Source organism: Lissotriton vulgaris, chromosome 7, assembly GCF_964263255.1.
Source record: "Lissotriton vulgaris chromosome 7, aLisVul1.2, whole genome shotgun sequence".
Classification (NCBI taxonomy): Eukaryota; Metazoa; Chordata; class Amphibia; order Caudata; family Salamandridae; genus Lissotriton; species Lissotriton vulgaris.
The window spans coordinates 696,899,939-696,926,297 of NC_141695.1; the positions used below are offsets into that span (position 1 = coordinate 696,899,939).

Here is a 26,359-nt window from a genome sequence, read left to right on the forward strand (position 1 = left end):
TGGACACAGTGGAACAACTTCAAATACCCTGGACTCTAAAAACCTATATGACACCCATGCTTAATGTGTAAGCGTTTACATTGGTGGGGAGGTGGTCTCTAGTTACAGCAGAAGGTGACCACCATTTTAAGTGACATTGCCCAAATTGGTATATGCAATGCAAAAACTAGCTATATAAGACCCATGTGTTTCTTCATGATGCAAAGACCTGCGAGTCTTATTGGGCCCTTTTTTAACTTGATACAAGAGATTTGGGTTTATAGTGGTGGGTGTGAAGACTACTGAATTCTTAAATGATGTACAACTTGTTACATTACTGCTTTCTTTTTCACGGTTACAGCTTGTCATTTATTCTCTGCACTGCAACTATTCTATTGGCTAATTTAGCCATCAACACTGATTACATCAAATGCCAATAAAATAAGTTAAATAGTGCAAAAATCTTCTCAAATGAGGTTATATTACACAGGTCATTATCAACTATTTTAAATTTAAGTAAATTACTGCAACAAAATACATTTTCATACCTTGATTAGGAGGGCAAACAAAGTTGCATTTCTAAATGTAAATATGAACCCCACTACAGCACTGCTGCAAGTGAGTCCATTTATATGGTATTTCATTTGTCATATTTCAGAGTGAAACAATTGTGCTTACCATTGGCTGCAGTGAAGAAAGACTTGTTGCTGCCTCGTGCTTTATTTGTAAGATCTTCTGTTATATCCATATGCCGATGAATTTCATCTCGCATTTCATCAATTGTTCTACAAAGTTCGCCTTCCCAATGATCTCGATCTAGGCAATCAATTAATTCGGCCAACTGTAATTTTGTGCTGTAGTACCAAATTTTCTTATTGGTCTCGGTTTCAGAATCTTCCTCCCTGCCAAAAAACAACAGCATTTAGCATAATCATCTAAAATTACCATATTTACAATTAGTTTCAGGGATGAAATGTTGAGGATTGCTGACAGGCTTGCAGCATCAAAGACCTATCAATATCAGTTATCATGCAAACCTAACAATACTAATTTTATCAACAGGATAAAAGGTTGAATAAAACCAAAGGAATGCTAATCTTTCACTTAATAATGTCTACGGGGAACAAACTGGCATATACTTATAAACCCCGCTGCATACAGAGTTCTGAGGCACAACATCAGGTCCCACTCCCAGCTTCGAAGAGTACTATTGGGTGGATAATTCTTCCATGAATAATTATGACTGACAAATTACCATTTGCAATTTTGGGTGCAATTTAAAGTAGCTTTGAGATTCTCTTTTTTTTAATGGCACTGTTGTGGTGGAAGATTACATTAAAAATGAGTGTGATCATTGGTTTTGCTGATTGAAATCTGGGCTACAGACATTCACTTATTTGCCAGCCTCACATTATCCCAACAATTCATAATAAAAATAGATATATATGTACACATACACACAGGCATTCGGTCATCCCTCTTCTTCCAGTCTATTCATTCACACTTTGCTTCAGCACACAAACGCATAGTGATACTATTTTTCTTGTGCACATCCACTTCAAAAAGCAGCCCACATCAGTCTAGGGCAGAGGTCTTCAAACTTTTCGATGCAGAGACCCCCTGTCAACATTTTGAGGTGTAAGGACCCACTCCTGACAAAAATTTCTAAACCTGTAGGCAGGGTTACTGGAATTATGAGGCAGGTGAGGACCAAATTACGCGACAGGCTTGACTAAATTGAGTGGGAAGAACATGTAAATTATGTTATATGATGCCGCTTCATTATTTTGAAATGAATTTTTTACACACAGTAACACTGAGAAAAGATTTCACCCCGGTAGTACCAGTTTATAACCAAAATACAGCAATTAACATCATAAAGATTTCTAGTCAACCTTTGTGAAGGGCCTTCCACTCCGCAGGAATACATGTTGCCATATTAGAAGCTCCCCTGGCCGGGAGAAGCAGGGGTACCTTAAAACCCTGGCGGTTTTGTGCAGAGTTAAGCAGCTTACCAATGCATTTTTCCTCTCACCCCCTCCCTTCCATCCCTCTCTCCTCTCCCAACCCTGATCCCTCTCTCCCTTTGCAGGCCATTTTCTTTCACCCCTTTTTAGGTCTCGCACCTGCGACGCATCGCAAAGCGATGTCGCAGCGAGGACTATTGTCGGTGGTTCTGCTTACAAGGAGCTAAGGGAGACAAGAGATGGGCACGCGCAGCTTCGGGAATCTGATCACGTCGTGCGCGCGTTCACCATCTCCTGTCTCCCTTTTAGCTCCTTGTAAGCAGACACACACGAGCGCACACAGACACACACGCACACACACACAAGCGCACATACACGGACGCATAGAGACACACACCACACCCCCCCTGCCGCCACGCGCACGCACACACACACACACACACACACACACACACGAGCGCGTGCACACACACACACACACAAACACACACACACGAGCGCACAGAGACAACCCACTCCCCCCAAGCCCCACTCACCGCATAGCCACTCCAGACTTTTGCCGCCACCGCGGGGCTCTCCCTCGGGCATGGGAGCCCCGCGTCACCACTGCTTCTCTGGCCAGCCACTCCGTGGGAGTGGGCTTCCTGCAGAAGACGGAAGTCCCACCCCACGACAGGTTTCATTTTCAGCAGTGCACGTGCACGTCTTGTTTTATTTCCGCGCCTACCACTAGAGGACTCAAGTGGCGCCTCGTGCACACAGCTCTGCCAGAGACAGACTTGCTCTGCACCAGCAGCACTAAGGGTAAACTGAAAACTTGGCAGCTGTGGTATTCTCGCCATTCTTTCTGCCCTTCCTTCTTCCTGACCCTTGTCTGACCACGGGTAAAGGGTGGCTTGTTGCTGCCTTCTGTGAACGTACGTGTATACCTAGCTCTAACGTGGCTGCCGCTCCAGACTCGCCCTGCCCTCAATCACAGCGCCAGGGACGCCCATGCCCTGAGCAAAGGGACCGGGCGCCAGCAGTAGAGTCACAGAGGTAAGGCTATAGATTATTTCTGCCGCTCCTTCCTTACGCGTCCATTCCATGCTTGTTAATAATTATGAACATACTTTAACGAACAGCAGGTGGGGAGGCGAGGCGTGCTTGGGGCAGGTTGAAACCGGTCGGGTTTCCAGCACCACATCGTGTGACTGCAGAATGTGTTTCAGAGACCCAGTCGTCAGAGGGCATGTAATCTTGCGGGCAGTGAATGTGAGGGAACGACACTGCATGCCCCATCATGTAAAATATACACCGACAAGCAGTGCCGATATTGTCCATATATAACGCAGTCTCACTGCAGGCCTGTGAATTCAGCAAGCCTTTCAAAGTGAACTCTACATGCTTTCGAATTTCAGGCGCACGCAATCAATCAATCAATCAAAGCATTTATATAGCGCACTACTCACCCAGAGGGTCTCAAGGCGCTTGGGGGGGGGGGGTCCGCTACTGCTCTAACAGCCAGGTCTTGAGTTGCTTCCTGAAGGCGAGGTGGTCCTGGGTCAGGCGGAGGTGGGTCGGGAGGGAGTTCCATGTCTTGGCGGCGAGGTAGGAGAAGGACCGTCCCCCTGTGGTGGCTCTTCGGATGCGGGGGACGGCGGCGAGGGCGTGGCCGGTCGATCGAAGCTTGCGTTTGGGAGCGTAGAAGTTGAGGCGGCTGTTGAGGTATCGTGGGCCTTGGTTGTGTAGGGCTTTGTGTGCGTGGGTGAGGAGTCGGAAGGTGATTCTCTTGTTGACCAGGAGCCAGTGCAGGTCTCCCAGGTGTCCGGAGATGTGGCTGCGACGGGGGATGTCCAGGATGAGTCGTGCTGAGGCGTTCTGGATCCGCTGGAGTCTCTTCTGGAGTTTGGCGGTGGTTACGGCGTAGAGGGAGTTGCCGTAGTCCAGTCTGCTTGTGACGAGGGCCTGGGTGACCGTCTTCCTGGTCTCGGTGGGGATCCACCGGAAGATCTTACGTAGCATGCGCAGGATGTTGAAGCACGACGAGGAGACGGCGTTGACTTGTCTGGTCATGGAGAGGGAGGAGTCCAGGATGAAGCCTAGGTTGCGTGCATGGTCTGTTGGTTTGGGTGCGCTGCCTAGGGCGGGGGGCCACCAGGAGTCGTCCCAGGCGGAGGGTGAGGATCCCAGGATGAGGACTTCCGTCTTGTCCGAGTTCAGTTCCAGGCGGCTGTTCTTCATCCATTCGGCTACCTCTTTCATCCCTTCGTGAAGGTTGGCTCTGGCGGTGGCGGGGTCGTTGGTGAGGGAGAGGATCAACACATGTGTTTGTACAATTAGTGGTTTACCAAACGTGCTCATAAGTGTTGGGGTAGCGTTAAGAAGTGCGATGCTGTTACATTGAAGGAAATTGGATGTTTCCTTAACACGCATATCCCGAGGCATGCAGATTTAACCTATTAGGCACGTCTTTTTTAGGTCTCGGGACGAAGCTGCGAAGCAGCTTCCGGTCAGAGAATTAATGACCTCTAGTGGGGCCTCAGAACCCGCCTCCCTGCCCCGTCTCTCACCATTGGCTGGCTTCCTAAAAGGAGGCCAGCCATTGGAGGAGAGATGCATCACTTCAAACAAGCCCCGTCTTTTTCGGATTCGGGGGCGTGATTTTTTGCATTCTTTAGCCCTGTGACGTCGTCTGTCACTCAGGGCGCAAAAAACACGCCCCCGAATCCGAAAATGGCGTGCGTTTCCCCGAGGCATTGTCTCCTTGCCTCGGAGAAACGTGGTCGTGTTTTCGGAGCTGCTCGCCTCCCTTCCCTGCTGCTTTTAGGAGCTGCTCGGCTCCGCTCGCCTCCCCCCTCCCTCTGCCCTCCTCCGTCGCGCTCTCGCCCCCCCCTCCCTCCCTCTGCTGCAGCTCTCCTCCGTCGTGCTCTGCCGCTCCCCGGCCCCCACCCCTCCCTCCTGCATTAGTCAACGCACCTCTACCCCAAACTACAGTGAGACTTGGTAAGCAGCACTCCGCCGCTCCAATCACACAGAATTAACCCTTGACGCCCTGTTTCCCTCTTGCACCGCACCCTGCTCTGTCAAGGCCGCTCCAGCCTGCTCCACAGCGCCATGCCGTTCATAGCTGTGCTCTCCTGCGCCACTCTGCTGCTACAGGTATGAGGCCCAGTGTACACAAGCAGTGCACCCCAATCTTCCCTGTAGCGCCCCCTTCAGCGGCAGCCACGCAGCGCTACCAGGACACCGGATATTACTGTGTAATGTGCACGCATGCTGCACGGAGACACCCAGCGCCGCCAGCCGAGACGGTGCTCGTGAGAGACTGTCAGAGTCTGGGCGAGTGGGTGAGGCCATGGCGGGGACACTGGACGCCCGGGGCCAGGAAGTGAGGCAGGAAGCGCCTACACTCACAGCACCGGGAAGAGGCGCTGTGCCCTGCCCAAGTGAACCAGGCAGTAGGAAGAGGGCGTTGGCATCTCGTGGCAATGCGCCACCTGCCCGTGACCAGCTCCTGACACATGCTTGGCCCACTTCGCGCGAGGTGTGGGGGCACACCTGGGTGATGGGGGAGCACAGGAACCATCCTGGAAGATCAAGGGTGGGGGCGCAGCCAGCAGCCTCTTCCCAACAGGTAGCTCGTGGGGGCACAGTGATGGAGCGCAGACCGAAAGAAATCCAACAGAGACACTGGTGGTAAAACAGGGGGTGCTTAGAGGGCAGTCTGGGAGAAAACCAACTTCAAGTACATATCTAAGCCCGTCCCTCGAGAAGAGGGGAACCGGCTGGTAATGACGGACACACAGCCCCCTTTCCTCGCTCCTCCTTAGCGCCCCCATGCAGCCTTAAGCGCTTCCTCCCAGGACTAGAGATAAGCCACATCCACAAGCCCCCCTGGGCTAGAGCCCCTCCCACAGCACGGGCTGTCTCATCACTACTGTGACCGGACTCACGAGCAGATAACATTCCTGTATCACTGCTTTGGAAGAGTGCGCTCACGGGGGAAGGAGGTTTTTTTTATGTTTAAATGGGAATCGAGTTGCTTTAGTGCAAAAAGCCACGAGTGTGTGCCATCACCAGGGCACTTGTCAGGTGACTGACTGCCCGTGTGACCTGCGGCACAACACGGTATTTGATTAACTGGATACAAATCCATGTAAAATTCGTAAACGTAGCGATACAAATGTTGCTTTACATTTTTCTCTTTCGATGGGTCACTCGCCAGCCTCGAACAGCTCAGCTCTAGTGTATTGAAATGTGCACAGTTGTTGTCGTGTTTTGTTACACACACCTTTGCACTTCTGACGCTGCTCGGCAGCGATCACGGCTCCCAGGGCCCGTCCCTGCACACGACGGGCTCACGGCTGAACCCGCCACCCGGGCCTCCAGCCCGAGGCCTACAAAACCCGCCTGTCCAGTCACGCGGACCCTGCAGATTTCCTTAACAGAGCAGTGTCGGAGCTCATGCATCTCATCTGCATATGCGCCGCCCCAGGGGGATTCCCCTTTATAAGACTGGATAGGGCCACACAGCGCGGGAACTATAGTTCAGTCTTCAGTGGGAAAAGGTTCGCACTAGAAAAGCGTGTCTTTAACGACCCGAACATCCTTTTCTGCCAATATCGTGTTTATTACGATGCTACACTATTACAGCTAGTGAGGTAGCTCAGTGAGTTAATGCGCATTTCTAATGCAGCAGGTGCATCAGCCCACTGGCTTGTGCTGCTACCACTGGGCTTGAGAGATTTGCAGTGTTTAACTCCGTGTGTTGAACGCTCATTGCTGAACTATGCGGTAATCTGCAGGGCACTACCTCAGAAGCGAATCAAATAGAATCAGCCTTTCATCCTTCAGAGGTCAGTCAACTCCATTATCATAAAACAAGCAACAATTTCCCCTGTTGATTACAGCCTTCCAAATGGCAAGTGTGTCGTATGAAACTCAAATAAATACACATAGATACATACATATCTTCCAGTCATAGATGCAAAGCACCTGGACAGCGCGGTGGGTGAATGCACCTGCTCAGTAACTGTGAAGGTCCAAATCCCAGCACTTAAGTGCATGTGTCTGGAGGAGAGGTACCTGTTCTACGAGTTGATGGTGCAACAACCCTCCTCTTTCGCCTTTTCTTCGTGGGGGGGGGGGTTGCCTGAGAGCACACCCGAGGTAGGCCAACAAGCAGGGAGTCAGTCAGCACAGAGGCTCATTAGTGCAACAGGATAATTATACAGTCGCCAGCTGCACCAACGGACTTCGGGAACCACACCTCCCACACAGTTCCAGTACTGGTGCACTACCTCCTAAGTGTTGTGGGGCCCAGTTGTTGCTCGACACCACTGCTGAGCAGAGATGCATAAACATAAGCCACTGGGTGGTGCACCCACAAAAGATCTAAAGTTCCTTTTGTATGTTAGTTATTTACTTTATTGCAAGTATTAGATTTTCTTCAATCACAGCACAGGTTGCAGCCAACTCGTTTCACTCAGTTAAACTGAACTTTCTCCTTTTCTCGCAGTTTTGTAAACTATAGGGAAAACTGGTGATTTTAAATAAATAAAGTCGCTTCGCCGTGCGGTCTTGGGAGGTGGGAGGGGTCTGACAGTGCAGTTGATGTTAAATTAATAAAGGTGCTTCGACGTACTGTGTTGGGAGACGGGAAAGATCTGAAAGTGCTGGTTATGGTACATCAATAAAGGCGCTTCGCCATGCTTTTGGGAGCCAGGAAGGGTCTGAAAGCGCTGTGTCATTAAATAAATAAAGGCGCATTGCCGTATTGTGTTGGGAGGCGGGAGGGGTCTAAAAACGCTGGTGATACTCATTAACTAAAGGGGCTTTAATGTGCTGTGTTGGGAGTGGTCTGAAATCACCAGTGATGTTAAATAAATAAAGGCGCATTGACGTATTGTGTTGGGAGGCGGGAGGGGTCTAAAAACGCTGGTGATATTCATTAACTAAAGGGGCTTTAATGTGCTGTGTTGGGAGTGGTCTGAAATCACCAGTGATGTTAAATAAATAAAGGTGCTTTGACATGCTGAGTTTGGAGGTGGGAGGGGTATGAAAGCGCTGGTGATATTAATTAAATAAAGGCGCTTCGCCATGCTGAGTTGGGAGGGGTCCGAAAGCGCTATAATAGTATCTTCAAGAGATGCGTCAGGTGAGAAGGGCATGGAGGGTACAATGAGGATGGGAAAGGAGTAAGTAGAGGGTGAGAGACATTGGGCACCGAATCACTCACCACGTAGGCGGCTCCGCCCTCCCCGTTATGGGTCTTGGACTCTTGGACTCTGGGATGGAGAAGTGCATGTCCCCTGTTCTGCTGCTTTCCAGGCACGGCACGCACACCCTGTAATTGCACAGCATATGGCACGGGGAGAGTGTTGTGCATGCGGGTATTGTGGCTTAATAGCTAGGCACCCTTAAATCCAGGATGGAGACAGCACTCGCAGATTAACCAGGGGCACGACCTTCTGTTTAAAAGCAAAACGAGCATGGGTGCTAGTGTTAAAAGTGCGCCCCCGTTATGAAAACTGAAAGCCTGCATTTGAAAAGCAGGAGGCAGAAGTCAATTTACAAATTCCCCGTCCTTTGTTCCCCAAAAAACAGGTTTTAGAAGACATCTGTCGAGTTTTCTTATAATTTTGCCTATATTGAAATGGCAAGTTTCCTCACGTGCTAGTGCTTTCTTGAGGTTTCTCACAGGGTAATTTCCACAGGACTGTGGGGTCTTTACTCACGCTGACCTCAGTAGGGACTCTCTCCACACACTGTCAGCCAGGGGGCTCCCCACTAAAACACAGTGTGAGCGGCCAAAGTGAGGTCAGGACATGGCTTAATACCATGCACTAATGGTGGGTGTGCTTCAAAAGTGCACTCACTCACCCCTCACATACACTATGTTACCAACACACAGTCAGCAAGGGAGCTTCAGAAGTGCACTCACTCGTTGCTTGTGTGCGTGAGCTCCTCAACCCCTCCCCCCTCGTTGCTTGTGTGTGCGTGAGCCCCTCCCCCTTTTGTGCATGAGCTCCTCACCCCCCTCCCCTCCTCGTTGCTTGTGTGCATGAGCTCCTCACCCCCTCCCCCCTCGTTGCTTGTGTGCGTAAGCTCCTCACCGCCCTCCCCCCTCGTGGCTTCTGCGTGCGTGAGCTCCTACACCCCCCCTCGTTGCTTGTGTGTGCGTGAGCTCCTCACCCCCCCCCTCGTTGCCTTTTCCTTTTGATAAGGTGGTGTAATGATAGTTAGTGCTTGTGCTGCGTTACCACCCCTGGCTGTGCTTGCTCCCCTGCCCCTGGCTGTGCTTGCTCCCCTGCCCCCTGGCTGTGCTTGCTCCCCTGCCCCCTGGCTGTGCTTGCTCCCCTGCCCCCTGGCTGTGCTTGCTCCCCTGCCCCCTGGCTGTGCTTGCTCCCCTGCCCCCTGGCTGTGCTTGCTTCCCTGCCCCCTCGCTGTGCTTCCTCTCCTGTGTGTGTATGTGGCTCTGGGTGTGTGTGGGGCTCTGTGTGTGTGTGTGTGTGGGGCTCTGGGTGTGTGTGTGTGGGGCTCTGGGTGTGTGTGGGGGGCTCTGGGTGTGTGTGTGGGGCTCTGGGTGTGTGTGTGTGGGGCTCTGGGTGTGTGTGTGTGGGGCTCTGGGTGTGTGTGTGTGGGGCTCTGGGTGTATGTGTGGGGCTCTGGGTGTGTGTGTGGCTCTGTGTGTGGGGCTCTGTGTGTGGGGCTCTGTGTGTGGGGCTCTGTGTGTGGGGCTCTGTGTGTGGGGCTCTGTGTGTGTGGCTCTGTGTGTGTGTGGCTGTGTGTGTGCGTCTGTGGCTCTGTGTGTGTGGCTCTGTGTGTGTGTGTGGCTCTGTGTGGATAGCTTTTTTTTGTAGGTGGCTCTATGTGTGGGTGGCTCTGTCTGTGTGAGGGTAGCTCTGTGTAGGGGGCTCTATGTGAATGACTGTGTGAGTGGCTCTGTGTGGGTGGCTCTGTATGTGTGTGTGGGTCGCTTTGTGTGTGTGGCTCTGTGTGGGTGTAAATGCAATAGGTCATGCATTTGCGAGCGATTAAGCTATTGGCATTGTAAATGACAATGCCATTTATTTAACGATTAAGCTATTGGCAATGTAAATGACAATGCCATTTATTTATGATTAAAAAAAAAATGTCATGAGCAATGCCAATAGCTCTACCTTTAATGATGCCGAGACCATTGCATTGTAAATGCTTGTTTGACTAGTCAGCACTCTACTTTTAACCTGTGCAGTTGTTGTTATAGAACCCGAAACGTAGAGTAAATTGTTAACTGTCTGCTAAGGGTTTTAAAGAGAGGTAAAACAAGACGTGTGTATGTATTTTTTAATGAAATGGTGTAATGTTTTGCCAACCTGCTTTTGCATCTTGATCGCTGTGAGTGCAGGGTGAGCGTGAAAGTGAAGGGCGAAAATGAGGAGTGAGTTGTCTGAATGCAGGGTGCATTCCCAGACATTTGAAGTTACTCAGCATGTTATTGACGGCGGCATAGGGTTTCAGATATAAATTAAACTATTGCTATTATGGCATCAATCAAGGATCGAGGGTGGAGGAAATAAATAATGTGCTGATCCTGCAACAAACTTCCAGTCCTATAGTTAGGGTTGCCAGCAGATTTTGATGGCCCAGTCAGTACCTAAATAGGAAGTCACCTAAAGCTGTATTTTAAGCACTTATCTGTGCATAGTTCGAACAGCAATTATAGAAAGCACTTTTAATTGTGTTCTAGGGCTGCCTCAATGATCCATGACTGATAATTAAAGAGAACAAAGACAGAAACGTCCCATAATGAATGAATACATACTTTTTTTATTTATAAGTCTATTTAGTGTCAAGAGGAGGTCTTTGCAGGCTCTTTAAACAACGCATGGCATGCATTTTTCTTTTGGCAACCCTACCTTATATTCCTTTTCATGAAATGGATTCTTACACTACAGCAGTAAATGTAAAATACCAATGTAAGGAATAGGCAGAGTGGGGATCCAGGAGTTACTGGAACCAGAAAAAAACACGAAGCCTCTGTAACCAGTTTACAAAGGCATGTAAATATGCAAATGGTCTTTAAAGACCTGTGGAAAAACTCTGACGGGCGTGACAGAGATAAGACTCCAGACACTGCCCAGCTGAGCCCCCAGCAACTCGAGTTGCACTGCAGCAGCCCGGGCTGAGACACAGGACGGGGGAAGTGGGGGGCTAAAGGCCTGGGCAGAAGTGTTACTGGGAATACACGACCCCCTTTGCATCGCTCCACGGCCCCCCTGGGGGTCGTGCCCCACAGTTTGAAGACCCCTGGCCTAGGGGCACATTTACAATTATACTTTTAATACACATTACAAATATTTTCAACAAGTAAATGAAAGGATTGCACATTTTCTAAGGCCTGACCTCCTGATTTTGCCTATCCCTATTTAATCATAAGCCAACATGAAGTCCTAAAGAACTGCATTCAAATAGATGACAATCTTAGTTCACTCACATAAATTGCTGCTCAAAATACTCTCCAAATATTCTCTTGTAGAAACTTGGCATATCCAACTCCCTCACTCAAGAGAATATACTTTCTGCTCACCACCTCACAAATCATTCTCCAGAATTGACCACATACTAATATCCAACAACAAGGCCAAATGATATCAGTCTTCCACTGAACCCAGAGTAATTACAGACCATTCCGCCATCTTGGCCTCAATTACACTTGCAACATCTACACCTACTGATAAGTCATGGTGACTCAATCCTGACTTTTTAAAAGACAAAAACCACTTAGACACTATTCGGGAAGCTATTTCACACTTCTTTCATGAAAACCCATCAACCTATTGCTCTCCACAGGTTTGCCGAGATGCCTTTAAGGCTACCATTAGGGGGGTACTCATAGGAATTAGCGCCCACATCAATAAATCTGCGAAAGCACAGATAGGTAAATTGGAATCCGAAATTTAAAAAAAGAATGCAGCCACCACTCTGAAAATGGCACCCCTCTGCTTGACACCCTAAACTGGGAAGAGTATGAATATAATAAAATCCGGAGTAACAGAGCTGGCCAATGGGTGACCAAATCTAACACAATAGGACTAAGCATTAGCAACTTCGCCGGTAAAGTCCTAGACAGCTACCTACAGTTTAAAAAATCCAAAAAACGATTGACCTCTATCAGAGACAAAGAGGGACAGTTACACCTGGACCCTTACAAAATATCAAAGATTTTTCTAGACTTCTACTGAACATTACAGGAGGCAAATACAGTTGTTAACTCCTCAAATAGCTCAACACTCCTCAACAAACTAAAACTCCCTAAATTGGATTCCCAACGCCAATGCCTGCTTAGACTTTTACAGAAGCGAAACTCCAATCAGCCATTAAATCTCTCACAGTTGGTAAAGACCACGGGCCACACAACCATATAGCCTAGGTCTATAAACTATTTATGGATGAATTACAATTGCCCTTACTATACCTGTTCTGGAACTATGCAGAAACCGGTTACATCGGAGGAACCATTGCAGAAGTGAACATAGCCCTAATACCTAAAGAAGGCAAAGACCATACCTACCCTAAACACTACAGGCCGATCCCACTCAACAATCTCAACTGCAAGTATTATGCTTAAGTCCTGGCCAACCGTTTTGAGCCAATCTTTCCGCCTATGATCAGACCATAACAAGCTTGTTTCCTCAGAGGCAGGCCCCCCAACGACAATATTAGTCTCTTAGGGCATGCAATATAAAAATTGCTAAAACCCAAAACGCACTAGTAGCAGCCATTACACTTGATGCTGAAAAAGCATTCAACAAAGTTGCTTGTCCTTTCTTGCAGGCCACAATGTCCTGTTTCAACTTAGATGAGTCATTTATTAATATTGTGAGGGGCCCCATATGCAAACTCAACTGCCTAAATCAGGTCTAATGGCATACTATCTGACTCAGTCCAACTTAAACAAGGCACTAGACAGGGACCCCCCCATTCTCCTCACTCTTCATATTAGCCACTGAGCCACTGCTACTCTCAAGCAATGAACACCAGAAGGGCTCCTCCTTTAAAACGGCGGCATACATCAATGACATCCTTATAATGACAGAACATGCAAACTCTGCTATTCCTGTAAATAAAGCAAAGATCGAAGATTACTCCTTGGTCTCAGGTTACACCCTTAAAGATGAATCAAAGGTATGCCCCCTTAACTTTCTCTGCACCAAAGAGGTCTTGGGTTCCTCCGGCTTAGAATGGCAACACAACTTTCTTAAATAACTAGGCCTTGAGTCAATGACAACTTTAAGACTCTTTATGGTGAATAGATTCAGTAGATAGGTGGATGGTCACCAAAATGTGATGTGATGGGACAAACTCTAATCCATAACAAGCATTCGCATAGCCAATGGGTCTCGCCTTTGGGACCTTATAAGTATTTAGCCATGCAGCTGCTTATCCTGGGTGAAATGAGGTGGAACGGAAATCAAGATGGGGAGACAGACTGTGTCACAGAGACAGTGGTTTGGAAGGAGCCTGCAAAATCAAGACAAGTAGAGGGTCAGAAACAAGTAGCAGGAAAGAGGTCAACCGAACCACAATGTGAAAGAGAGAAATATGCTCTGTGCCAAAGTGAGACAGACCAGTAGAAGTAGAGGGTGCCATGGAGACAGAGGCACAGACAGGTAGGGGCCAGGAGAAAAACGGGGGCATAGATAGTCAGAGTGACAGCACTGGGATAACACAGAAGAACAGACCCAGAGAGAGAAACGGTCAAAGAGATGGCAGAGGGACAGATATATACTGAAAAACAGACATATGGGCAGAGAGAAACACCCATACAGAGTCAAAGGGATGGGCACAGAGACAAACATGGGAGGAGGAAAAGTGAGGGTCAAACTCACAGCATCATTTGTTCTCTCGCTCAGTGACTTTTACTGTAAGGAGATAATTCAATTTAAAGCATCTACTAAGAGCAGAGGGTGTGAGGTTAACGTAATGTTTACCCCTTTATTAAGTATTATTATTATTATTATTATCTCGGAAACTCCACTGCCAGCCGGCTTTTGCAGTAATACAAAGTAGGAGCACGGACCACCATTAAGTGCACAGAATCTCCTTCATTTGGGTTGTTCTCTGTTGGCCATTATGCGTTTCAGCACCGAAGTGCATTGATCACATGACTAATTATATGCAACATGATACACTTAAACAGCAGCGTACATTTTCCTTAACAAAAGTGGAAGAATACCAGATGCAGTTCCTCCAAGCAAAGGAAATACAGGAGAATGAATACTGAGAACACGAGTAAAACGTAAATATGAATAAACACAGTAGAAACCCCCCCTAGAGCATGACTTATACACTGTTGCTTTAAAGCACATTTTCATCCATAAAATGAGTCTTCTACATGTTAAAGTTAAGTATGCTACAGCTGTTTTTTAAGACAACATGAAGGCCAGTACTGCATATTCTGTGGCTCACAAGTTAGCACTCTAGATTTTTCTATAAACAGAGTTGAGCAAGAGTGAGAGAATGGTGGAGCCTGGGCTTCACCAATTATCGTCCGCCTATCCTCGTTAGTGCAGCCTTCAAACTTCTTCCGCTGTGCGGAAAGCAGCAACTTTATGGGAGCAAATCCACGTGTGGCAGCAGTGGAAGATGCTAGTATGAGACCACATAGAGGACGCACCCCAAAGTGCTTCCTGGGACCCCGACACACCACCGTGAACATGATGAGCAGACACGGGAGAAAAGCGGATGAAAGGCACAACGACACACGCACCCACAGAAGCGCACCGTTGTAAATTAAGATAAAGTCACAGCAAAACAATGCGAGCAGAAGAGAGGTGATGGACAGTAGCAACACAGAAAAGTGGTAGGTGGGAGGGAAAAAAATAAACACAGGCCACATTTACAGCATCTTGAGCTCAGGAATGACAAAAATGTGCATCAAAGGGAGAGGAGATAATGGATCAGAGCAAAAAAATAACCACTGAAGGCAGTACATTAGAAGCGTCCCGCGAGTGGTGCGTGCACGGCCAAGTGGCGGCAAAAGTGAAAGCAAGCAAGCAGCCGTTGTTTTGAAGCACTCATGCTTGTGCTGGCCATGGCCTTGCAGGATCGAGCAGCGATACGTTTGCAGTTAGCACACACGCCACTGTTCGCTCTCGCAAGGTGGATGCCAGCACAAGCACGAGAGTGGGGAAAAGGAGAAGACCGATGGCTAAATACCCTCCTAGAGCAGGGCATGCGCGCTACGTAGGTGAGACCTAAACATTTTTATCACTCTGATTGTAAACTACTTTCTGAGCATGTTCGCGATTCCCTGCTAAGATAACATTTTCCATACTATAGATCGCATCCTTAAATTTATCTGAACTCCAAAAACCTTGTATATCCCCCCAAAAAATCTGTCTCCCTAAACATCTAGGAGGGGTAAATCTTGCAGACTTTAGGATATTTCAACTTGCATTCTTTACAGCCCAAGGTGCAAAATGGCTACATGACTTTGTAACCCCATGACTTTTTCGGTAGAAACGGCTAACTGACAATCTACCTCTGATCTCTCTACTAACCATCTCCAAAGACCATCACATACTTAATAATCGGATTCTGAAACACTAGAAACACCTTACTATATCTTGACCTACGCCTCTCAACCCTGAGAGTCTGACATTCCCTACAAACTTCTATTTGGTTTAATAAGGATATTAAACATGACACCAACATATCAATTGGAAGTCCGTGGACATCAAAGGGCATTTCTTCTGTAGAGGACCTTGGCCCCAGACTAGAACCCGTATCGTTTTCGGATATTAGACAAAAATAAGACATTGATCCTTCAGATTTTTACGACTTCCCCAAACTCAAAGTAGCCATTTCCAAATACAAAGCCTTTCCTTTTAAAGAAGCCTCACTAACAACTCTCCCCGCATCACAGGAACTCTGCAAAGCCCTCTACAACCACGTCCACAAGATAGCATTCATCTATACAAATTTCAAACTCCAACCTCATCAGCCACCGATCGGCCACCCTCTCGCCACATGGGAACAACTCAGTACACCGAACATGACCACTCTGATGAGCATCTTTCACTCAGGAGCACCCTCCGACCCCTGTCCCCAATGACTTTTCAACCTCGGAAGAAACTAGATCAGTCTCCAACTCACCATCATCCTCAACACCTCGATAACCACGGCCACTTTCTACGATGCATAGAAACATGCAGGGATGAAACCACTCCTCGAGAAGCCCTCTGAAGACCCCAGCGAGCTCCAGAACGACTGATCCATCTTGCTGTTCGTGTTCCTTGCCAAAGTCCTGGAGAAGGCCTTCAACATGCAACTCACCGAACACATGAGAGGAACAACCTACTGGGCCCCTGACAATCATGCTTCAGAATCAAACACAGCATTAGGACAGCTCTAATCGCTGCAGAAGACATCTGCACCCTACTAGACAGAGGAGCTCCAGCCACCTCAAGTCCGATTGAGCTCTCCCCAGCTTTTGGACACTGTCTTTCCCCACACACTTATCAATCGCTTAGGCCAGATCGGCATCACAGATGACACACTGAAATGGATAGCATCTTTTCTAGCAGGATGCACACAAAGTCTGAATCCCTCCCTTCACATCGCATAACACCGAGCACAACATATGCAGAATTCCCCAGGACTCATTCCTCTGCCTAACTCTAATCAACATCAACATGACACCACTCGCAGACATCGTTATGTTATGTTATTTTGTGTCTTTTATAGCGCTCGGCTACTCAAAAGAGTGTCCCGGCGCTTTATTGACCTCCTAGGAAGACAAACACAACACAACAGATTAAAAGAAAGCAGGGTCAACAGAACACCAAAATAAACTAGGAAGCAAAAAGCCAGGTTTTCAGGCCCTTCCTAAAAGCAGATTCAAAAAGCCAGCAGATTTGAGGTGCTGCGTAGCGTATGGGGCAGAGTGTTCCAAAGCTGAGGGGCCCGGAGCATAAAAGAGCGACCTCCAATACGGGCCCTCCTCACACGCGGGACAATGGCAAGGAACTTCAACTCTGACCTCAAAGATCGGGCAGGACGATAGGAAACTAGCCTCTTCTGAAGGTATTTTGCCCCCGTGGCGTAGAAGGCCTTGTGAGCAAGGGTTAGAGCTTTAAAAACTATCCGCTGTTGGATAGGCAGCCAATGAAGCGACTGCAACAGGCCAGAGACTTTGACTCGCCTATGCAGGCCAAAAATAGCACGTGCTGCAGCGTTCTGGACCACCTGCATCCGTTGCAGGAGATGTTCGGGCAGGCCAAGATATAGGACATTGGAGTAGTCCAGTCTTGACCCGATCAGGGCCTGTACCGTAATCCTCCTGTGGTCCTCGGAGAGCAACGGAAAAAACTTCTGAAGCATGCGGAGAAGCCCAAAGCAGGTGCCAGTGAGGGTAAGGATCTGATATCTTAAAGTCAGACCGTTGTCAATTTTAACCCCCAGATTCTTAGCTGACTGAGACGACCGCCCCGGGGGAGACATGTCGGCAGGCCACCATACCTGCCAGTCCGGATCGGATTGACAACCGAAGAAGAGCACCTCCGATTTATCTGAGTTGCACTTGAGGCTGTTCAGTTGGAGCCATTTGAACACAGCCCCAAGGCACTCGCGGACACTCTCTCCATCAAAATCCTCTCCTTTCCGGCAGGTAAAGAGCAGCTGGGTGTCACCTGCGTAGGATACGATCTGGGCCCCGAACGACTCGGCCAGAGCCGCCAGAGAGGTCATAAAGATATTTTAAGAGAGTCGGGCTCAGTACAGAGCCCTGTGGAACTCAGACTCCCAATGGCGGCATCTCGGCAGAGCTAGAGGAGGCCCAGACCGTCTGTCGGCAGTCAGCCAAAAAAGATGTAAACCAGCTGAGCACCGTCCCCCTCAGACCGATCTCATGAAGTCTGACGAGCAGATCCTCATGGGGGACGGTGTCGAAGGCCGCCGACAAGTCAAGCATGATCAGCATGGCTCTACCACCCGAGTCTTGCGTCTCCTTGATGGCCTCCGACACCTCCAGCAGCGCAGTCTCCGTACTAAGATTGGGACGAAAGCCCGATTGGGTGGAATGGAGCAGGTCGTGTGATTCCAAGAAATTGGAAAGCACGTTATGCACGTGCTTTTCCACGGTCTTGGCCAAAGCAGGGAGAAGAGAGATAGGCCTGTAATTGGCCAAAACCTTGGGGGCCAAGCCGGGCTTCTTAATAAGGGGAATAACCAGCACTTGCTTCCAGGCCAAAGGGACCACACCCTGGCTCAGAGAGAGATTCAGAAGGGGATTGACCAGCGGATTTACGACTGCCGCCATCTTCGCCAAAAATTTGGCCGGGCATGGATCGAGCGGCGATCCAGAATTAAGGTTGGCCAGAAGTGTCAGGGACGAAGCCGTTGAAATAGGCGGGAAGTCAGATAAGACTGGCCCTAAAGGAACCGATGGAATTAGACCAGCCTTAGACCAAAGGAAGGCACCAGCCGGCCTCGGCGGAAAGGAGTCTTGTATCAGCTTGATCTTTGTCGTAAAGTAGCATGCAAGATCCGATGCCCACGGCTCTGTGGGAGCAGTCTGAGCCGCATTCGACCGTGGGGCAGTAAATTCCCAACGATCGTGAAGATCTCTTTGCAGGAGTTTGAAGCATCCTCAATCCTCCTAGCAAAGTAGCTCTTTTTCTCAAGGAAACTATCTTGGTGGTATGCTTTAACCACGGTTCTGTATTCGAGTCTGGCGGCTGGATTATACTGCGCTCGCCAGGCCCTTTCTGCCACCTTGCACTGCCTGCGAGAAGCAAGCAGCGCACCAGTGAACCAAGGAGCAGAAACCTGTTTGGGCAGTGAATGGGGGGTCCTCAAAGGGGCCAGGTCATTCAACCTGTCCACAAACCAGGCCTGCAAGGACTCCAGGTCCCTCTCCAAAACCCCCGTAAGAGGGCAGGGATGTTCACACAGTGCCTGTGACAACATTTCAGGAGTCACCCGGTGAAATGCCCTTGACGCGGATCCTAGCTGCCTGGGGGCACTACTCGGGGGTTTCTACCTGGCTGGTATGTAAAAGTTAACCAGACGATGGTCAGTCCATAGAACCGGCAAAAAAAACATCGTCACATTACATATCGTCTCCTATCCAGAAGACACCCAGCTCGTCCTATCCCTCTCAGCCAACCCCACCACGACGAAGACAGTATAAAGAATGTCTCAGCCTGGATGAGGGTCAGCTGCCTTAAGCTTAACACGGACAAGATGGAAGTTTTAATTTTCTGCAAATGCACCACCCTCTGGAACTGCTCCTGGTGGCCATCGGAACTCGGACCCAACCCCATTCTGAAAGACCACGCCTGCAACTTGAGCATCTTCCTCAATAGTGATCTATCCATAAAACGTCAAGTCAATGCAGTCTCCTATTCCTGCTTCCACACACTCTACAAGAACTTCAAGTAGTTCCCCACCAGCAAGACAATAATGCTGGCCCTCATCACCAGCCGACTGGACTACGGTAACACTATGCAGGCACCACCACAGAATTAATACAAAGACTCGTCGATCCATAACGCAGCTGCCATACTGATCCTCAACCTGGCCAAGAGAACCCACATCACCCACCAACTGAAAGACAGCAACTGGCTTCCGGTTCCCAGAGAGGCTAGTTCTTACTCCTGACTCACGTCTACAAAGCTCTCCATGACCAAGGACCCAGCTACATGAACCACCAGAAGCACTTTCACAACCACCCAGGAATCTCCGCTCTGCACATCTTGCCCTCGCAGAGATCCCTCACATAAGCCGCAGCCGCAAAAGAGGCCAAAGCCTGGAACGCCCTCCACCTCCGCACTGCACCCTCGCTGACCGACTTCAGGAAGGGGCTCAAGACTTGGCTCTTCAACTGAGATATGCAGCACAAGCCTGGAGACCCTCATGGGTGACAAGCAGCACTATATAAATAGGACTTGATTGATTGATTGATTGATTGATATGCAATTCACGGCCAGTGCGTGTGTGAATAGCCAGTACCTAGAAGGGTTTTTTTCAAGTGGTCAATACAGGTTCCAACATTGTGTCATTGAATGGTAGAAAGTATTCTAGATCCACCGAAGACAGATGTAGGATTTCCATTAGGAAGCAGTTGGCAAGGACACTAGGGAAGTATGTTCTTTTGTCTGTGATACAAAAGCAACACAGGTGCTGTACCTGTGTGGCTTTCTTATCACAGACAAAAGAACTTGCTCAGCATGAGGACTAGAGTGACAATGTCTGTCAATGCCTGAGGATAAGCCCAGACCACAAGCCTTTTGGAAGTCTAGGACAAGGCCTGCATCCCTGTGATTAGGAGTGAGGAGCTTATCCACCTCAAAACCTTCCACCATGCACCAGTAATCTCTGTTGGGCATGTCAAAGGGATTATAGCCGAATATTTCCTGCAGTCGAGCAAGTCTTAATGCTACAGGGAGAGCCTCCACTAGGAGCTAGCGGGTGAAGGAGGTTCAAAATGTTCTCTCGTCACTCAAGGAACGTCCAAAGAGAGCGGAAAATGCATGATAGCGAGGATTTCAGGCAAAAGGTCGACAAGTCTCAACATTACTGGTTTCAGTTAATGTCGAAAAAGCTTTAAGCCAGGTGGACTGGTATTTTTTGTCTCATGTCATGTGTGCTATGGCCTAAGCCCCCCCCCATTTCTTATTGATGATTAAGTACAGTTAGAAGACTTCAGCTGCAAGAAAAATATTTGATGATCATGCTTCTGTAGCAGGGATTCTGCTCCTACACAGAATGTGCATAGAGATTTAGAACCTCAGTGAATTAGGGTGTGCCAAAACTCACCTTAGAATCCAAAATCGCCTACCAGACTAGCAATCAGTGTCTCATTGGATCTTACCGACCCCCAATGTTTAGACAACCCAGAACATTAACTTAGAACACCTCAGGTAACGTGGAACACATGAACACTCTTTCGTTATACTAACATATCAATCCAGAACCAGGAGTAAATGAGGACACGTGCAAGTTTGAAATGTTTATTTCTAATTCAGTGTTCTCAAGCGCAGTATCTTAGCTAATACAAGCAAACATTATAAGGAACAAGGTTAGCAGCATGGTTACTATTCCATAAAATACAAAAGGCGAAAGCATGTTAAAATGCTAAAGGGAAAAGGTCTAAATAGAACCTCTGTTTACCCTCCCTTGCTAGTATATTATATTATATCTACAGAAGGTCTCTTTGGGTTTAGAAGGGCGGCTCCATACCTTTGGGTTCAGCAGAAATGGATCACATCTCCTGCACCAACTCTCTGCATGCGAATATTCATCAAGTGTGTAACTCATGCTCTGTGCAGTGCATTATTAATGGTGCCTAAAACCCAAAGCTGGCCACAGCTGCATATATATTATGTCTAGCCAGTGCGCTGATCAAATCGAACAACAAGCGCTGTGTTGAAATGACCTTGAAAGCCTCAGCACTCACTGTACAGATATAGCTTACCAAGCAAGGCTAATATTATAAGCAAACATGTTATTCTCGTGTTAAGCAAAATATTCAACTAGGCGAAAACCTTTAAAAACAAAATGTGTTGCGTGCAGAGGCTGCAGAAAAGGCAAATTGCGTTTAAACTTCTAACACGCTCATGCTAACATAACACAGTGCAAAGGTGAAACCAAGCCACATGACACTTCTACCAGCTTCAGTTGCCCTGAAATACATGCTATGGATGCCCACACTGTTCCCTCACCTTTTTGCACTAGCTTTACACATAAAATTAGCAAGGAACAGCTGCAGTATACAATTCGGATTGGCCATACACAAAAATCAGAGATCATTATGACTTTAAGTAACCCGGCTGTACCCTGGTACGGTCTAGTATGGCACCTACGAGACTTTTAAACATTATTCTGCTATAAAGGTAATAGGAGGAAATCATAAGTTCTGAATGTAATTGTCGTAAGAAGCATATACTGTATTCAAAATAAATATCCATCAGAAGGGCATAAACTAAAGCTGAATATTTGGAAGTTCAGATTTATTTGCAGATGACTTACCTATAGAAACCTAAGAATTCGGTACTTCTTGAAGAAATGATATGTGATTTAAGTTGATGGGCTCCTTTGTTCATTTCTTAGATGCAAAGGATAGAGGTTATAAAAATTGACATTCTGCCAGGACTGCTCTAGCTCTTTCACGCACTTCCAATTAAGGAGAAGGCAGGATTTTTTAGGCATTCTAGCAAATAGTGAATAGTTTTATTTGGAACTGCTCTTGTACCATGGTACCATTACATGTCTTATAACATTGAAAGAAGCAACAAGGACTCGAAATGGCAACCTTCATGATTTACTATTCTGCTTCTCAAGTGCAGCTCTCTTGGAACAGTCCAAGATGAAAAACAGTTAAGATGGGAGCCTTATTGAAAAGCAGCAATGAGACCTCCTGAATATTTTTCAGGCTGTCAATGGAAGACAGACTGCAAAATGACTATCCAAGCACCACATTGAACATGGTTCGGTCCAGTAGGGACATTCTAGCGACTATGCTATATTTTACCTCCTTCCTTCTTCACGCACACCCTAACACATTAACGCTGATTTTGCACCAGCACTATAGGTGGGTCCCTTAGATAACTAGCATGCAGGACGTTGTAAACCTATTGCAGATATATTAATACAGGGTGAAATAAATAATTTATCAAGTGCAAACAATAGACCGGGAATGGAGAGTCTGCAATATTGGAGAATGCTTAGCTCAGGCATAGGGCACTCTACCCCTCGATGAAAGAAGTGGATACTTCCTAAAAAAAATGTTCTCATCTTCTACCATAGCTAAAGGCATACATGAAAAAAAATTGAAAAACTTAGCAAAGGATGTTTGCTCTAGAAAATTTGAATTATTGTGAAGGGATTTCTACAACAGATCAGTGAGCATTCAGAAGGGAGGTTGTTAAACAATTGGTTAAGGCTGGCATTGCACTCTATCGAGATTGTACAGAATGTTTTGAGCAGTGAGTCCCACTGTAGGAGGGGATGTGAACAAGTGGGGGGGGGGGATTGCACATGTGATCGGAATGCCGAAGCAAATTCCTTTCTGGTCTGTTGTGGAAAAAACATGGAGTGAAACTGTAGGAACCCTCTTTCTGATGACCCAGGAATTGATGATCTTAACCCCGGGACAGAAAATCGACTTCACAATGTTTTAGGAGGGCCAAACTGGAGACTGATTGATTAATTTAGTAATTAATTAAAATCAATACAAATACCACCATACAAACAGTGTATGCTATTACTGTTATTCAGCTGAGGTCTGCATCTATTTTACCAAGACTGCATACGTTCAATGAAAGAAAGTAAGGGAAGAGAAAATACATTTAATACAATATCATGAAAACAAAATGAAAGGTTAGTCAAATCTGATGCCTTTCTCTAAGCAAAACTTTTGTCAAGTTTTTTTAAAAAGTGTTAAAAAAAGATAATTGCTTATCATGTAAACTCCAGAACATTCTCTGCATTTAAACAACATTTGAGCTCATCTGTACAGTGCCGTATTCCATATTTGAAAAATATTGGCTTTGGCAGCAATTGCCATTCCATCTTCAGTCCTGGGCAGTAGCATATGATGTGCTGTATGGTTTCTTTATGATATTGGCACAGTGGGGGCACCTCCCTTTATGTTGATCAGTTTGCTCTGGATGTCTTTACTGGAAAAATCAGGAGGTGCATTCTCATAATCTGTTGGTAACATGCCTTAGTTAGTGGCTCTTCAAAATAATAGTGCATGTCTAGTGGCAGTGTTCCAGTGGAAAAAGTGGAAACATAACATTGTTAGCATATTAACAATGGAGTATCTGATCAGAAATATCCATGGTGATCATATGAAGTTTGAAGCACCTTTACCAGACTGTATGCCCAAAAGAATTCCAGACTTGGCTTTCCCTCCCAAGCTCACATCTGTAGGCCAGTTGACTTGAGATGTAGATGGGTTGTGTTACAGGAGTTCATGTTGGAGGTAGACGATGGTTATAAAAAATGGCAGGATACCAGACTCTCTCACAATTGTAACTGCCTCTGCTGATTACTACGTGCAATGTTATGCAACTCAGTCCTCTATGGAAGCAGATGAAAACCTAATAAAACAAGATCTAACGGTCTAAAACCCCCAGCACCAAGACCGGTACAACTTTGGACTCTTCCTCCCCCCTCCCTTCCCCCCCAACAATGCAAGAAAACCCCTGACCGCTATGCATCTTATCAGCCCCTTTCACTCTAACTGAAATCCAAAATCCTGATTACAATATTCGCCAGGAGATTACTCAAGGTTGTAAATACCAAGACTTGAGCGGTTTCATGCTGAGAAGAACAATACGCCACTGTCTCAGACATCTGCAGCTACCACTAGCTCAAGTACATGAGCCCTGAAGCCCTAAGCACACGGGTCATGAAGGACTTTGAAATGGCCTTTGATTAAATGAGCTGGACCTTTCTTCCTTAAGTACTTAAAAAAATTAACTTAAGCCAATATTACTTTGCTATAACAATATTGACTACCTTATATGCTTAGTCCTGGGCTCAAATGTGTGTCAAAAGTACTTTATCCACACCTTTTCTGACTAAGCAAAGTAGTCAAGAACATCCTTTACAAATGTATGCAGTCCGTGAACAATGGTGGGCAGGGTGCTGCAGATATCCAATTACCCTACTGGGCTGTCCAGCTCATCCCCATTAACAGCTGGCTCTTTGAGGACAAGGATGACCCATTCCACAAGCTCACAATCTCTATGGTTCGGCAACACCTTGCTCACTTCTCGCGGGTATCAGGGTCACTTTGGACTATTGACATAAGGAGTTGAGGTGAACACATTGGAATAGCAAACCTATGATGGAGACCTCATTATGTCAGGGAACATGGTTTGCACACTTTGCACAACTTGTAGGCTTCCAATCCTGGATTCTGTGCAGGATCTCAAGACTAGGAGACATATGAGAAGTGAATCGCATAAAATCAATCAATAAATTGAAGGAGTTATTTGTCCTTCACAACTCCCAAATGTATGCTATTTACAATTGCCACATGCATTAGAGGCCCACAGAGCAGACTTAATTATTCTCTGTGACTTTAACCTCTATAAGGCAAAGTCACTGAGAAAGAAGGGAGTCTCCCAAACTTACCATTCCTTGGAGAAAATTACTTAGGATCTTCTGAGAAAGAGTAAGAAACTTTTTTGTACACACTTTCCAAATGACAGGTGATTCAAGAGTGTTGGCCCCAATTTCATTGCATATCGGGCATGGTAGTGGAGTGGCCTATCGTCCCTGACCCAGCGTAAGTAATCATGGGGCTGTGGACAACTTGAGCAGTCGCATGAGCATCCAACATTGGTGGGGATGGGTCTTCTTGCAAAGTAAGACAAAGCACATCATTTGGAACGCATTCAGGGCACTCCCCAATCAGTGAACAGTTCAGAAGTAATAACTACTGTGCTCAGACATAAGCCCTAAGACAGTTAGGATTTGAGGGTCACAACTGAATACCCTGAACATAGCTGAGCCCAGGGATATTGTTTTAAATGTGAAGATATAAACTATGCTCTGAATTGTGCTGAGAGGTACGACACAGCATGTTTTGTTACCAAAAAAAACTTGAAAAAAGTAGATTTACAAAACAAATATGAGATACAATTAATCAATGCCAGATTCCATTTCTCAGCAACCTATGGTTTAAGTGCACTGGCACTATGGGAAAAGGGAGTTCTTTTTGTGGAGGGGAAGAAAACTTTTTTAAATCAAGCCTTCATAATGCAGGTCACAGTCTCTTTTACTTTGTCAATGAAAATGTAATAAAAATACCTTTTACTTTGATGGCTCAGGCCGCTCACAGGGCAGTGCCATGATTGATTTCTAAGTCAAATGGTCAGCATCTTGCTAGTTAGGCGTTTCCTCAGAAGCAGCAGCAAGGTCTGAGCCTGTGATGGTACAGAAGCAGGATGCATCGTTGGGGATTGGCACAAAGTAAAAAAGGACCATGTTCAAAATATGCAACATGGCCAGTCGAAATGCTTTGGCCTGGGAAGGGTTGGCAGATTGAACCAAGTACTCCAGCTTCATCTTTTGAAAAGCCAGGATCATTTCCTAATACAATGAAGAGATAAGTGGCATTGAACAGTGTCACCAAGTCTCTGGACAATCCTGGGAGAGGGAATATTTCATCAAGGAAGAAAACATACCCTTCAAATGGCTTTATTTGTGTGGAACCTTGGGGAGATTGATCCCCATCAGGAGACTTCCCTGAAAGTGGGCCATTTTGGATTGTCTTTACAGACCAAAAACAATTTGCCATCCTGCTCTCTCCGATGACCTTTGATTGTATGGACAAATCAGGAGTCGCAGATCAAGGAGTTCTGATCGGAACCCAGACGATACATGCAGATTTTGTTTGGAGATGATGAAGAAATTTGTGACACCAT

At 47.0% G+C, this 26,359-nt stretch overlaps 1 protein-coding gene across 3 annotated transcripts in view; it reads right to left on the reverse strand.

Moving 5' to 3' along the window:
• The window catches only part of BPTF (bromodomain PHD finger transcription factor), a 1,660,779-nt gene that overhangs the window by 1,510,186 nt on the left and 124,234 nt on the right, over nucleotides 1–26,359 (reverse strand). For all 3 annotated transcript variants that reach the window (XM_086930929.1, XM_086930930.1, XM_086930928.1), the window contains exon 3: nucleotides 658–881. In XM_086930929.1, coding sequence (XP_086787055.1) covers nucleotides 658–881 — 224 coding nt within the window. The remainder of the gene's footprint in view (nucleotides 1–657; nucleotides 882–26,359) is intronic.